A 15,299-nucleotide genomic window follows, 5' to 3' on the forward strand; every position below is an offset into this window, starting at 1 on the left:
TCTTGTCATCTGTTTAGCAGCTGGTCTTTGAGCCAGGAGTAACCCAAAAAATGGACCCGGCTGTCCTTTGAAGCCTATCTGGGTAAGAGCTGACCTAAGGAAATGCTTGGCCACTTAGCATTTGCATTCCTGTGCAAGGATTTGCTTTTATTTTACAAAATAGATGGAAAGCCCTTAGCTGATTCTGGGATCAGTGGAGGCCCAGCTGCAGCTTTTGTCCTGCCTCAGAGGCCCATGTCCTCTTACAAGTTTGCTGCAGGAACCTGCGTGCAACCTGACTGTTCAGGAAACCACTTAGAAGAAAAGCTAAGTTGGATTGTTACTAAAATGCTGAATATACCCACAGTGGTTAAAACCATCGTTCGGATATGGACACATTCGTCATCTGCTGCCTCTGTTATCCCACAACCAGTAGTACTGTCTTCATGTGCACATTTTCTGCAGGATGTGGTGGCTTGGAATTCTTGGGCTCCACATGAGATGTTGCTTGCCAGCAGCAGTTTCAGTTCAGGCTTTCCTGGTTAAGGTTTTCAGCATTTCAGTCCACACACCCCCTCTAAAGGCAGCAGCATACTGCCCTAGGAGACGCCTTCCCCTTGGATGCAGACACGTATCAAAACCCAAGGCAGTAAACCAGCTGGTTGTTTGGCAGTAGGAGTCTGACGACGTCACAGAAGAGCAAGGCCAAGTGCGGGGGACAGCTTGCTGTACAAGCTTGACTGTGCTTTGATGTCCTGAATGTGACACTTCGTAGGCATCTTGATCCTACTTTAACCCCCTGTCTGACTAAAACAGACTCAAATTATCTCCTGGGGCCAGGCAGGACAGTCATTGGTAAAGAAAGGCATTAGGCAAGGCTCCCAGGAAGGTGACATTTAAGTCTTTAAACATTTCAGAATTCAAACCGGTACCCTTGGTTTTTTGCCCTTTAGATTTTATGGGATGGCATAAACAAAATCACCCATTTTATGTATGTAACACCCAGGTGATCATTTAGGGCATGAGGAAGAGATCCAATTCCACACAACCAGTCCGTACTAGCAAGCAATGAGGGCAGCATTTGGTACACAGCCAAGAGGGGAAAAACCTACCTCGGTTGAATGGCCAACACAAGCTTCTCAATGAGCACCAAACACAGAGAACCAACAGCATTACAAATGAGTGTTTTGGGAGTAACTACAACAATACTTGAATCGGGTCAGTCTAGACTCCGACACAGTATTAACAGCTGACTACTGGAAAACAACTGCTTTTCCACATTCAAGCAGTGTAGAAGAATAGCACACATTAAAGTTTGTTACGAAAATAGAGTTTATTAAAAACATCCCTATTGTTTGAGGAGCTTTCACCGTTACCTTGTCTTAAATTAAAAAAAAAAAAATAGAGCACTTCTAATTATGATTTGTAAACTTTTTAAAGTCAAAACTTTTAAAAAGTTACAGCAAAAGGGGTAATATTTTATTCATATTCTCAGTATTTTTTGTTATTTTGTGGCTATTTTTAAATAGAAGGGAAGCAATCAAATTGCTTACAGTTCCCCACCAACTACTGTGGGGCTGTGATATAGCGGAGCCGATATAATACAGCATCTGTACACGTCAAGCCCACTCCCAGTGTCCCTGTCACATGGACAAACTCCAGTCTAACGAGCAGCCTCGGCTGCCGAGCCAGGATCCTTGGTGGCTTCCACCGATGAGGTAGCCTCAGCAGGTGTCTCTTCGGGAGGTTTGAGGGTGGCCGCCTCGCACTGGCCCTTACCAAGTTCTGAGACGGCCTCTACCTTCCCCACTTGGCTAACGGCAGGCTCCAGGGTTTTGTTGCTGCCGGCCCTGTCTGTCACCTCGGACTTCTCCTTCCCCCGGTTTTCTTCCTTCTCTCTACGAGACTCCCTATCTCTGGTGTCTCTCTCTCTGTCTCGATGCCCACCAGAGCGTCTACTTCTGTCTTCCAAGTCTCTGTGCCTGTCCCGGTCAGGGCTCCTCCTTCCCCACTCTCTCCTCTCACGGTTACTCTCTCTCTCGTCGTTACGGCTCCCATACCGATCCCGGTCATTTTCCACCCTATTTCCGAAAGATCTTCTTCCGAATCTTTCTTGGTCTCTACCCGAATTAAATTGCTGCTGCTGCCTGCTATCATTCCTAAACTGCTGCTGTTGCTGCGGCTGCTGCGCTGGGGGCGGCTGCTGTGCAGGTGGCGGGGGCTGGGGCTGGGGTGGAGGCGGCTGCTGCTGCTGCTGCTGCTGCCTCCCATCTCGGTCTTCAGGACCCCCTTGGCCCGAGCCCCCTGGCCCTGGCATCCCTCCAGGCCTAACGAAGGGGCCATGGGGTGGGAAGGGGCCTTTCATTCCATGAGGTGGAGGCATTGCAAAGCCCCCTGGTCCCGGGGGTGGGCCTCGGGGCATCATGTGGGGTGGCATGGGGCGAGGTGGCATCATAGGAAACCGCTGTAAGTGAGGTGGTGGCATCCCTGGAGGGCGCTGCAGCGGGATCATGCCAGGGCGGGCACCGAGCAGACCAGTCGATGGTGCCTGGAGCCCCATCACGGGACCAGGTGCAACTCCTTGCGTCCCTACAAGACAACAGAAGCAAACATGTCAATGCCAGTGCAGAATTCCAGTCCACTTGTACTTTCCAGTGGAGGAGCTCAAATGAAAACAAAATGTGTTCGTCTCTTCCCATCTCATTATTTGCCGATCTGTCATCGAACCAGTGTGAGGGTCCAGTAATGGCCCCAGATTCATTTTTTTAAAAGATTTTTATTGGAAAGTCAGATTACAGAGAGGGGACACAGAAAGATCTTCCGTCCGATGATTCACTCCCCAAGTGAGCGCAATGGTCGGCGCTGCGCTGATCCAAAGCTGGGAACCAGGAATTTCTTCCAGGTTTCCCCTTGCGGGTGCAGGGTCCCAAGGCTTTGGGCTGTCCTCAACTGCTTTCCCAGGTCACAAGCAGGGAGCTGGATGGGAAGTGGAGCTGCCGGGATTAGAACTGGTGCCTATATGGGATCCCAGCGCGTGCGAGGACATTAGCCACTAGGCCATGCCGCCGGGCCCCCCAGACTCATTTTTAAAGTACCTTCTAAAGACAGAGGCAACAGTTTTCAAAAAGAGTAAGTCAAACTGTCCTGCAGCTTTCCTTACCTGCCCCAAACATCTGACACACCTGAGAAACAGTGTGTTAGAGGTCCCTAGGGGAAAAAAGGCCAGCAGGAACCGAGCCGACTGAAGGGTGTTCTCTCCACACTCCTACAACCTGTACACTCTAGGTCTGCACTGCCTGCAGTGGCTCTACCGGCTACGCTGGCAGCTGGTAACTCATTCCAGGGTTCCTATGCAGAGGGCAGGCACTTCACACTTGAATTCACCCCCAGGGTCCGTAAGAAGCTGGAATGACTAAGGCTGGGAACCGAACCAGGAACTTACGCTATGTGAGCATTCTGAACAGCAGTAGCTCTGAATTGGCTGGCCAAATGCCCACCTTTGATTTCACGTCTCACCTTTACTTCCTAATAGAAAAATTAAGCTCTTGAGCTAGAAAGCCCAGAAAGGAGGGAGGAGTGACTCCATGCTGCACTCAGTCCGTTATCAAGCGACACATGTAGTTACTATGCATCACTTAAGATGAACATGATAAAAAAACAAAAAACCCCTCCATGCCAACGTGACAGATCCTTTTAGCACACAGCACTACCTGCATGCAGCCTGCAAGGCCAATGTGACTGCAGAATAATACAGACAGTCCATGCATTTACTTTCGATTCATTCTTTAAAGCTAAACAGTGATGTACTGGTCTTCCCTTCCTGTTTCCACAAGGCTTTTGCTCATTTAGCATAAGCTCAACAACCTGTCATTAACTACAGAATTGCTGCGGTTTACCCCTTACATAACACAAAGGTGTCAACGTCTGTTTGTCCCCTTTACTGATAAGACTAATACAAAGACCCAAAGGAGAGACTCTGGTCATTTCAAATGCTCCAGATATTCTTGGAAGGTGCTCCACATGCAGGTGAGCAGATGGGGCTCTGGGCTCAGGCAGCAACCACTTTCATCTGCCCTAGCTTCTTCCACTGGGATTTTGGGACTTCCTACCTCCTGATGTAGTGAACAAGTCCTGTTTACTTCTGGAGTTTCTGGATAAACAATTTGTATTACTTCGATAAACAAGACTATTTCAGTTTTGCTGCTCATAATATATATATATATAGTTCAATATTATTCTGTCAGATGTAACCACTAACATTCCTGAAGAATAACTGTGTACCAGCTTTTAACTTCAGCAGGATTCACCAGCTTGGCAATTAATTAAACATTTATCTTCTTAAAAGCCAAAGTATGTTTGAAGTCTAACCTCACTAGGGGATAATCCCGGGCACATGCCTCACTCATGTGGCTCAGGAAGTGGTGATAGTTAAAATGCCCGTCACTTGTTGGGATCACAGGCTGAAATCCCTCAGACTAAGCTCCGTGTGCGGCTTGACGAACTGCTGCAGCACACATCCGTTTAGAAAGGTGGTCTGTATTCTGCACTAACAACTTGATTTTGCAAAAACAAGTAACATTTTTCATTTGATTATTAGCAGGTCAGCACCTCCAGCTACACCAATAACTAGCATACTTTAAAGTCAAGGCTTGTAAGCCTGGCATGGTGGCCTAACAGTGGTTAAAGTCCCTGCCTTGCATGCACTGGGATACTATACGGGTGCTAGTTCTAATCCTGGCAGCCCTAAATTCCTATCCAGCTCCCTGCTTGTGGCCTGGGAAAGCAGTCGAAGATGGCCCAAAGCCTTGGGAACCTGCACCCACATGCGAGACCCGGAGGAGGCTCTTGGCTCCTGGCTCTGGATCAGCGCAGCTCTGGCCCCTGCGGTTGCTTGGGGGGTGAATCATCACACGAAAGATCTTCCTTTCTCTCTCTCTCTGTATATCTGACTTTGCAATAAAAATAAATAAGTCTTAAAAACAAAAAAAGTCAAGCCTTTTGGCAGCTGGGAAAACCATAAAGCCACTGAGCAGTCAAATGTCAGGTTCAAGGTTGAGAACTACTAATTACTGAAGCACAATGCTGGACACCAAGGAAACAGCTCCAGCCCAGGACACTCTCTAGACCGTGGTCAGGAAACTCCCTTGGATGGTCACAGCAGCTAAGACAGGTCCTTGCTCCCATTTTTTTTTTTTAAAGGGAATCAAGTCCCAATATCCATGGACTTTAACCAATGAGACACTGTACACGCCAGGTACAACCTCTTTTACTAGCAGTCCCAACAATACTTCATTTTCCCATTAATTTTTACTTGGAAAGAATTGTTCTCCAGAAATAAGATAAACAATAGCATATATCCTACTACAAAGGCCAGTGCAGCTCATCCTGGCACCTCCCTACAGGCTACGGGGGCAAGGCTCCTGTCCTTTTTAAATAATGCAAGAAAAAGATGGGGTAGAGAAATTGAACGCATCTTACAACAGAACTGAGTTCAGATGGTTATTCAAAAGCAAACAGCGACTTGGGCAGGGCAATGGGAAAGTAGCAGCCCATCTTTGTCAGGACAAGCTTGAGGGTATTGCAGATCGGTTTTACAGGGTTAAACATTAGAATCACATGCTTGAACCTTCTATAAAGCATTACAATTTTCACAAAGAAAGAAAAACTATTTTGGGACTTGCTGAAAATATTCTGCACTCAAAAATCATTTGCACTGTAAACACTTGAAAGATTTATCAGCCTAGATTTCCTTTCAATCCTTTGTGGACACCAGAACTTACACAATTCTCTGACAGGATATTCTCCTATTTTCAACAGGCCCTTAACCACAAAGACTGAACTTGGGGGCCAGCGATGTGAACATGTGAGTGCCAGTTCAAGTTCTGGCTCAAATGTTACACTCTTGATCCAGCTCTCTGAAGATATACTTGGGAGAGCAGTGAAAGATGGCCCAAGAGCTTGAGCTCCTGCACCCACATGGCAGACAAATTATGAAAAATAAGCTACATAAATAGAAACAATATTGGATTACAGATAGAGAAGACATTAATTATCTGAGTCAACAGTGATGTAAATGAGTAAAGACCTAAGGGAATCACTTTTTAAAACTAGGGATTTATCTGTAATCCCTTTTCACCCTTCTTTTGTAGTAAGCATGTATTACTTCTCTAATTAAAGTTAATATTTAATTAAATATGTATCAGGTAGCAGAAGCCTTTGGCACTAAAGCTAGCTGAAATATTAGGGAAGCTGGCATTACATAAGTATCAGTGGAATTCAGCGAGTTACCCAGTCAAAAGGGCATTCAAAGTAATTTTCCAGTTTATCTGGAGGTAAAATGTGTAATAAAAATTCATGTTTTTAAGTCCACACTACTGACTTAACAAGCTGCAAAAACCCTGGTTGTTCTCTTCAGAGGCAGTCTAGTAAAAGTGGATTCCAGATGTTGTAGGAGACAGTAGACTATGACAACCACACAAAGGCAGAAGCAATGCAAGGTGCTGTGTCATCCGAGGGGAGCTGGGTCTCAGAGGAAAAGGGCTCACATCCCGGAGTAAGACAAGTACAGACGAACTTGACCACCACCAGAGTGGCTTTGGAAAAGGTTGTACAAGGCGAAAGGTATTCAGAAAAACAATAGAATGACTTGCTGAAGACTGGGGGGCCAAGCACAGAGGCCAGGGCTGCTCTGGCTGATGTGGTGGGTTGAGCTGTGCCTGCCTGAACCATCCTGTTTCCCAGAGTAGTGTGCAGCCAGCCAATGAGGGGGAGGAGTCTGGACAGTAGCTGGGTTCTTCCTCCAGCCGCTCGCACGAAGCACCGGGGCTGCGAGGTGTGAGGTGGGCAGGACCGAACGGCTGGAGGCGCCAAGTGTCACATGACCATGCAGAATCACAGGGGCTTGGGCTGCCAGGTGCTTACAACAGCTGTGTGTCAAATCACCCAGTGCATCCACAAAACCCAAAAGCTCAGACCTGGGAAACATGGGATAGAAGACTCGGACATTCCTAATACAGCAAGGCTTAAGGCAGACCAAAAGGAACAGCCCCAAATGTCCAAAATTCAACTCTGAAGTTTAATACACTCAAAATTACATTGCTCATAATGATGCCCACATCCCTCACCCCCCACCCCCAAAATTCAGAAATAAAACCTAGTAGAGGGAGGAGTGGCAATTTAGCCTACTGGTTAGCCTACCTGCACCACGCTGTAGCTCCAGCTACTGAGCCTAGCCTCCTGTTAATACAGATGTGGTGGGAGTGATGAATTCAGTGACTGAGGGTTCTTGCCATCTGAAAGGGAAACCTACCGTTTCCTCTGCTTCAGCAGGTTTTGAGAATGAACCAGTGCTTGGCACACCCCTTCTTTCTCAAATACTTAAGATTCTAAAAGTTTGAGAGGTAAGGGTCAGGTACTGCCATCTATGGTGAAGGCAGATGGAACTATATGCATGGGCTGTGGGAGAGTGGGCTGATCTTCAGGCTGGAGTCCAATGTGGCTATGTATAGGACCAGAAGTGCTTGTGACGGGGATACAGGGAACCCGGAGGACCTTGGGAGCAGCTCCTGCGTCGGCTTGTGGACTGATTTCTCAGAGGTGAAATTCAACTGGGATCTCTTAAATAAAAGGAGTTCATTGACTCCTTAATACAAAGTTAAGGAAACAAATGCTAAGCAGTATGATTTGATTACATACATTATTACACAAATCATGTTATACCTCATGACACGTAGTTACGTGCCACATAAAAAAAGAGACCAGTTAATGGGACAATGGTTTTTCCAAAATGTATCCGAGGGGAAAAGAATTCTAAATTACTGAAACTGAAAGTACTACCATCTTTTGGAGATTCCACCACAGTTATGAAAAACTACACAGCTATTAACAGTACCCAAGGGATGGAGTAGCTGGCAAGGCAGCTAAACGGGAAAGCTCTGCCAGCTGAACACACAGCTCTGTGTGCCATGAAGGGTACTGGCTGCTAAGAAAACTAATGCTAGAAATGTTAAAAGAAAAAAACAAAGGGCTTGCAACCTGAGGGTACAGTCAGCTGTTGTTGGCCAATGACCTTGTCCTACCAGCTCCACCTTAGGTCCTGACATTCTCACCAGTTGCTACATTACTTCCTGACACGTCCACTCTAAGTCCTTCTACCTCCAGCCCAATCCCCCACCTTTCCTTTTTCTAGATCCTTCTCTTTTGGAAACCCTGACCCCAAACATCTTCAATCCCACTAGGCTCATGTCCACAGAATCCATGTCCCTGTGTTCCTCCTTACCTGACTCGGAATCCATGGCTCTTCCCTCACCTTAGTTGTCTGGAAGAACCTCGAAATGGGTTTTGATCACAGCACTCCTACATAATCCCATTGGAATGGAGGGGGTGGCCATGCATTCCCCCAGCATGCTGAGTTATTTCTGTTCAAATTTCTGTAACTACAATCACAAGTATGCCCTTAATCCTGGGCAGCAGTTCTTTTCTAATATGTTAGGTATCCCGATATGCTTCTTAATTCTGTTTACCCTTAGCTGGTTTTCATTTTCAAAGAACTTTAACAAAATACATACAGCCTATACTACACCGGGGAGAAGTACAACTCAATGGCTTCTAGTCTATTCACAGCTGTTGAACCATCACAAGCATTTTCGAACATTCTCATTATTACAAAAGGAATCCTGCATCCATTAGTCCATCATTCCTCACTTAACCCCCACCAAGCCCCAGTCCAGCCTACACCACCATCTCATTTTCTATCTTCACACACTTGCCTACTGCCAGCATCTCACACAAGTGGAGCCATAATGACATGTGATCCTCTTTGACTCTGCTTCTTTCATGTGGCTTTTCTTCTGGTGAGTCATCCATGTTGGAGCACGTGGAAGCATTTCATTTCCTCCCATCACACTTACTCTAGTGGAATTTTTTAATAGACCTTCTTTTTGAAAATGTTTTTGCCACCTACTTCCAAAGCTACTAGTTGACTAACACTTATATCCATGTTACTCCTTCTGCGATCTGTGAATCAAATCATGTATTCCTTTCCTGTTTCCAACAGTACCAAGCCTATATCCCCTTTCTTGAACTCCCCTCTATTCACTTCCCAATGCTGTTAGTCCATGTTTTAAAAAGACTTCACCTCAAAAAAAAAAAAAATCTCAGCAGTGTTCAAAATCATAATCATAGCCATTTCTCCATCTTTCATTCTCACCTACCCCTGCACCATTAGCCTTTTGAACCATGACTCCATCAGCCTTTCACAGTTCCTCAAGCTCAATGGGTGCCTTTCACCAAGTCTTGACTTTTTTGTTTTTTAACCCACCTATGTCACCTGCCATCCCTCTCTTGTTCCTAGGAACTTTTCTTCCAATACCTTTGCGTCCTAGCCTGTGGGCTGGGGAAGGCAGCACAGGAGGTGGATTACAAGGGGCTCCCACTGGAGGGATTTACATGGCTTTGCCCTTCAGCTCTGTGATCTTAAGAAGGCTACTTAGTTTCCCCTGCTACAAAATGAGGGTCACTTCAGAGGACTGTTCAAGGCCTACGTCATTAGCATCTCCCTCTTTAGGAAATCTCCCATGGTTTTAGATGTTTCCCTTATCTGCTGATCATACCAGAATTTGCATCTCTACCTATTTGTTTCTATGAAAATTGTTCCTCGGTAAATAAAATACACAATGTTTTGACACACTTCTTAAAAACCTATTTCACAGATCTGTGCATATCAGAAATGGAAATTACATTCTACAAACTGCTCAAGTAGAGAACTTACTGAGTCCTTTCATCTTTTACATTCTGTATTAAGCAATGCAGCAATTCGAGAGCCCAAGCACTTACCACCTCCACCGACCAGTCCCCCATGAGCTGGTGGTCTGCATCTCATCCGCTGCCAAACACCACACCATTCCCAGCCCCCCACCGCCCTCTTAGCACTACACAATAGCCATGGGAACTCCGGAAAAAGGCAAATCAGATGACAACAGTTTCAACCTTTGCCACATCCTGATACCCTTGCCCTTGAAGACCCTTTTCCCAACATTAGCCGTTTGAACAAGCCAGGTCCCAACCACTCCAGAGGCCTCTGTTCTCAGCTCTAACTCAAATGCCTGTGTTTACCCAGTTCCTCTCTACTTATGTTACTGCCTCCTTGACACCCTTTACCCCTAACCATGTTCTGCTTTCGTCTCTTCATGGAGAGAGCGCATGTGAGATTGATTTACTTACTATCTACTATTTCCTTTAAGAACATAAACTCCAGGGAGTCAGATTTCATCTGTACACACACTCTGAACCTGAGTGGTTGGCTGCAGGGGTGATACACAAACTGGCAGCTACAGATTCGGTTCAAGCAGTTCTTCCAGGGCAAATCTAGGACCTTTGAGGAAGGTTGCTTTTTTCACAGCTTTCTTTTCTGCTCTTTGCTACAGTTCTTTCCACCTTTTTGGATCTGATCCCAAAAAATGTCATCATGGCATTTTGCATCAATCTAGTAATTTCCTCCACTAATACAGAGATCCTAAGGCAAAAATATAATTGCTAATCAGCAAAAGGTGCTTCCCTTTTCTCACTTCACACCTTCCGAAATTAACACCAAAATCAACATACGTTATTTTCTCTGCCTAAATAGTATTTACACATATTCTGAAAATATTCCCATGGGTCTTATTGCAATAAGCACCCTGAGATGTGGCAACAACACAATAAAGATCTAATTTTCAAATGACAGAAATCACATTTCAGACTTCATTGTAAAGATTATACACCAAAATATGCTCAGAACAGCAGGAAGAAGTCCTTCCAGAGTTATCGGAGTTTTCAGTAATTTATGATAGTGTTCTTCTCTTCTGAGCATTATGGCATATTGTTTCAGTAACAATTTACACATGAAGAAATACAGTTAACCTTCTACCACTCAGACTATCTGAAGGCAGATAAACTTTTTGCAATGACACCTGGGGGAAAAAAGTCTTACCTGTTAATTCTTCACATCTTTGTTTACCCAAAATCAACCTAGAATTCTTTCCCTCCCGCCTCAGATTTAAATTTACAAGTGTCTTCAGGGACTGGCATTGTGGTGAAGCTGGCTGAGACGTGGCCTGCGGGGCTGCCATCTCCTAGAAGTACTGGTTCAAGTCCCAGCTACTCTGCCTGACAGAACTCCGTGCTAATGCACTTAGGCCAACAGCAGAGGATGGCCCAAGCAAAGGGGCCCAAGCCCAAGTGGGAGACCTGTTGTGGCCATCTGAGGAAGCAGATCAGTGGATGGGAGAGCTCTGTCTTTCCCTTTCTTTGTAGCTCTTCCACTATAGCAGTCGGAGGTCATGGAGACAAGAAAGCATTTCACAAGTTTCTTCCCAATCTTGTCGATGTGCTGGTCTTCTGAGCTAATATGGTGCATGCATACACAGATCCATTCCCAAGCCAACACTGTCTGTGAACTACTCACGGCTCTGCATTATATACTGAGCCCTGCTCAATTATGGGAAAGGCCCCGAGATGTGAGAATCATTTTGATTATGTAACACTAGTGAAATAAAATGATGCAATGTGTTAATTCATATTCAAACTAATTCAAGACTTCAGAGCTTCTGAAGACGACTTCCACAGCAGAGCCACAGGCTTTCAGATACCAATGAAACCCAGGTACAATACCTTTCCTGCTTGTCATTTCATGTTACAAAAGAGTGTAATAAAACTCAAAACTTCTTTGGGGGGAGGGGGTAGGTATCAGTCATATTTTTTAAGCTACTTTCTAGAATTTTTTTCCTTTCAATGACAGTAGTGGATTAGGGCTTCCATGTGGTAAACTAAATGTTAAAAATTACTAGCTTTGGGCCCGGCGCGGTGGCGCAGTGGTTAAGGTCCTCACCTTGCACGCCCGGGATCCCATATGGGCGCCGGTTCTAATCCCAGCTGCCCCGCTTCCCATCCAGCTCCCTGCTTGTGGCCTGGGAAAGCAGTCAAGGACGGCTCAAAGCTTTGGGACACTGCACCCGCGTGGGAGACCCGGAAGAGGCTCCTGGCTTCGGATCGGCATAGTATCTGCTGTTGCGCTCACTTGGGGAGTGAATCATCAGACGGAAGATCTTCCTCTCTGTCTCTCCTCTCTGTATATCTGCCTTTCCAATGAAAATAATAATAATAATAATAATAAAAAATTACTAGCTTTGGGTCTGGCATGGTAGCCCAGTAGCTAAAGTCCTTGCCATGAATGCGCTGGGATCCCATACGGTTGCCAGTTCATATCCTCACAGCCCCGCTTCCTATCCAGCTCCCTGCTTGTGACCTGGGAAAGCAGTCAAGAGGGTCCAAAGCCTTAGGGACCCTGCACCCGTGTGCGAGACCCGGAAGAAACTCCTGGCTCTGGATCAGCACAGCTCTGGCTGTTGCAGCCACTTGGAAAGTGAATCCGCGGACATAAGATCTTTTTGTACATCTCTCCTCCTCTCTATGTCTGACTTTTCAATATAAATAATAAATCTTTTAAAAAGATTGCAAGCAGGCGGCGCCGTGGCCCAGCAGCTAAAGTCCTCGCCTTGCACGCGCCATGATCCCATATGGGCGCAGGTTCTAATCCCTGCAGCTCCACTTCCCATCCAGCTCCCTGCCTGTGGCTTGGGAAAGCAGTCGCGCATGGTCCAAAGCCTTGGGACCCTGCACCCTTGTAGGAGACCCAGAAAGAAGTTCCTGGTTCCTGGCGCAGCACCGGCTATTGCAGTCACTTGGGGAGTGAATCATTGGACGGAAGATCTTCCTCTCTGTCTCTCCTCCTTTCTGTATATCTGGCTTTGTAATAAAAATATAAAATAAATGCTAAAAAAAAAAAAAGATAACAACCTTTCAAAAATGAAAGTTTTAGGAACAAGGTAGAAAAATAAAGCAGTCAACAAAAATTATTTAAAAATTCAATTATCTATTTTAATGGAAACACCGAACTTGTGAGTTATTTTCTAGCAGTGAGAGGTCAACTGTTACTACAACAGGGCACTGAGTGCAAAGCAAGCACATCTGTTGAAATAACCAGCTCTGTTCACATCATTTCCACAGGCTTCTGACTCTGGACGACCAACCTAAATGCCTATTACTGCGGCCATGAAGGAACTTCAGTGCGTCACACCACCGCGTAGCATGGAGGTCATTAATGTGTGACTCTTAGTTCAAAACCTTTGGTAATAAGAACTACCAATAAGTAAGAAATACTCTCCCAAATACCCAATTCTTATTTATAACAACCTGGTAATACAGCAGAGATAGGTACACAAACAAACATTTTAAAAATTCTTTTATTGCTTGCAACACCAAAGTAACCCAAAATTCACATTTACATGAACTTCTTAATGAAAATATACTGTATACATATCAGATACATATCATACAAATGTTGGAGATAACAGACACATAGTAAAGAAAATGAACTGAATTGCTAGAATCTTTTTTTTAAATGAAGGTTTTATGAAAACCTTTATTCTAGCAATTTTGGTCTCTGAGGTACTAAGAACAGATTTTTTTAAAAAAAATTAAGTAGTTGGTTCTTACTGTACATCAACTAACTTTATATTTTCACATTGCCAGTCTTTCTAAAGGAATCAAAATCTCTAAGCGATGGAAGTTCAGTTCTAAGTTCAACCACAGGGGCTGGATCAGGCCAGGTCCAGAAGCTGGTTGTTGTCACCTCAAAGTAACATCCATACATAAATCAGTCTGCACACCACCCATCCTTAAGGCTGCCACTGCCTCTTTCCAGTATAACCGGGCCTTCAACTACCAAGTTCTTTGAGGAGTGAACTTGTGGGTGTTTGGCTAGGGACTTTAAAATATTCAATAACTCAAGTCCCAATGATATATTTAACTCCCTTTGTAAGATAACTACTGGATATCATTGATCGAAATAATATAGATATAGTATGTGTTATCTAAAATGAAACCCCACTAGGAGCAACACACCTGTATTTTCTGTAAGCCAACTTTAACATGCATGAACTCACGTTCTGGTTTAATCTACCTTGAAAACAACATAGGCAAATATATCCAGATATGTTTCCTGCTCAGTTTGCGTCCTTCCTGCCAACAAATACTGTTTAAATGAAACACAGCCACAGCCAGGTGGATGGGAGGTGCAGACATCCTTCTTGAGTCTTAGTGCAGCCGGGACACTTCTTACCTGCAGTGAGCACCCACTGTTCACTAAGTGCCCCCCTTGGGGCAGGCTTCATGGCTGGTGTTTCACGTGCTGCCCATCGAGTCACCACAACACCCTGGTGTGTCAGCCTCATTTTTATTCCCTTTACAGCTGAGGAAACTGAAATTTTATCATCAACTTCCAGCCTTAAAATCTTCTAACTTGCCACTTCTTTTTATCATATAAGAAAACAGGAGGAGAGTGCCAAAAGGCAGCTGAGAGCTGCAGCCCTAGTGCCACTGCACAGGAGCAGCATCTAAGCAGCACTGCAGATGCCCACCCCGGCCCTCGGCCCTTCACTACCGTGACGCAGCGATGCAACCAGCACTCTCAGCAAAGTGATGGGACTGCGGTCGGCCTTAGGGACAAGTGCCCTTTTACTTACAGACACATATTTAGAAAAGCCTATTTCTCTATGCAATCCACATGTATATGATATTCTCATGCTTGGGACTAAGCTGCATTTTAATTTAAGCATTCACTTTAATAAACAGTTTTAAGTTTTATTTTACGTCAAACAATACTTTCTGGATCTGGAGTGACTTTCACCTTTAGAATTTGCTTTTGAAGTCATATGTAAAAATAATTGTCAAAAGTAAAATATAAATGATCCCACACTAAAAATTACCCTTTCATTCTCAACACATACTGTAAATGTCCCTCTCTCAGGAAACGTCCATCTAGCGCGGAGAGGAGGGCCGCCTGGACATTATGTTACAGACAAGAACCATCAACAAAGGTTGTAACGTGATGATTTTCTCCGCCGTACCTAGTTTACTAATTTATTTTTCAAGCTTATCAACTTCTCATCCTTGTTTTATTTCATCTCACATGTTAAATTACATGTTCAGTAGAAATAAAAGGCAGAATCTTCAAGACTTATATCAAGGGACTACTTACTCTCTGGAGTTACTTTAAAGTATCAGATATTACACTCTTGGAATCATGAAATCTTCAATGAATTTAGTAATCGCAGAGGAAAAACACAAATGTATGCAATTTTGTAAATAGTCCCCTGACCAACAACTTTCAACAGAAGTGGAATCATAATCGAAGGGACTTGGAGGAAATGCACTAATCAGAAATATCTGATTCAGACTTCGCAGTTTATGTGGATAATCTTATTATCAGTATTACCAGAAAA

General features: G+C 44.7%; 1 protein-coding gene across 4 annotated transcripts in view; it reads right to left on the bottom strand.

Moving 5' to 3' along the window:
- Positions 1 to 1,293: 1,293 nt before the first annotated feature.
- SCAF4 (SR-related CTD associated factor 4) overlaps positions 1,294 to 15,299 on the bottom strand; it is a 61,307-nt gene continuing 47,301 nt past the window's right edge. For all 4 annotated transcript variants that reach the window (XM_040980725.1, XM_040980724.1, XM_040980727.1 and 1 more), the window contains exon 20: positions 1,294 to 2,568. In XM_040980725.1, the coding sequence (XP_040836659.1) occupies positions 1,643 to 2,568 (926 nt within the window). In that variant the 3' untranslated portion in view covers positions 1,294 to 1,642. The remainder of the gene's footprint in view (positions 2,569 to 15,299) is intronic.

This window comes from Ochotona curzoniae, unplaced genomic scaffold, assembly GCF_017591425.1.
Source record: "Ochotona curzoniae isolate NIBS_2020 unplaced genomic scaffold, NIBS_Ocur_1.0 contig_3498, whole genome shotgun sequence".
Classification (NCBI taxonomy): Eukaryota; Metazoa; Chordata; class Mammalia; order Lagomorpha; family Ochotonidae; genus Ochotona; species Ochotona curzoniae.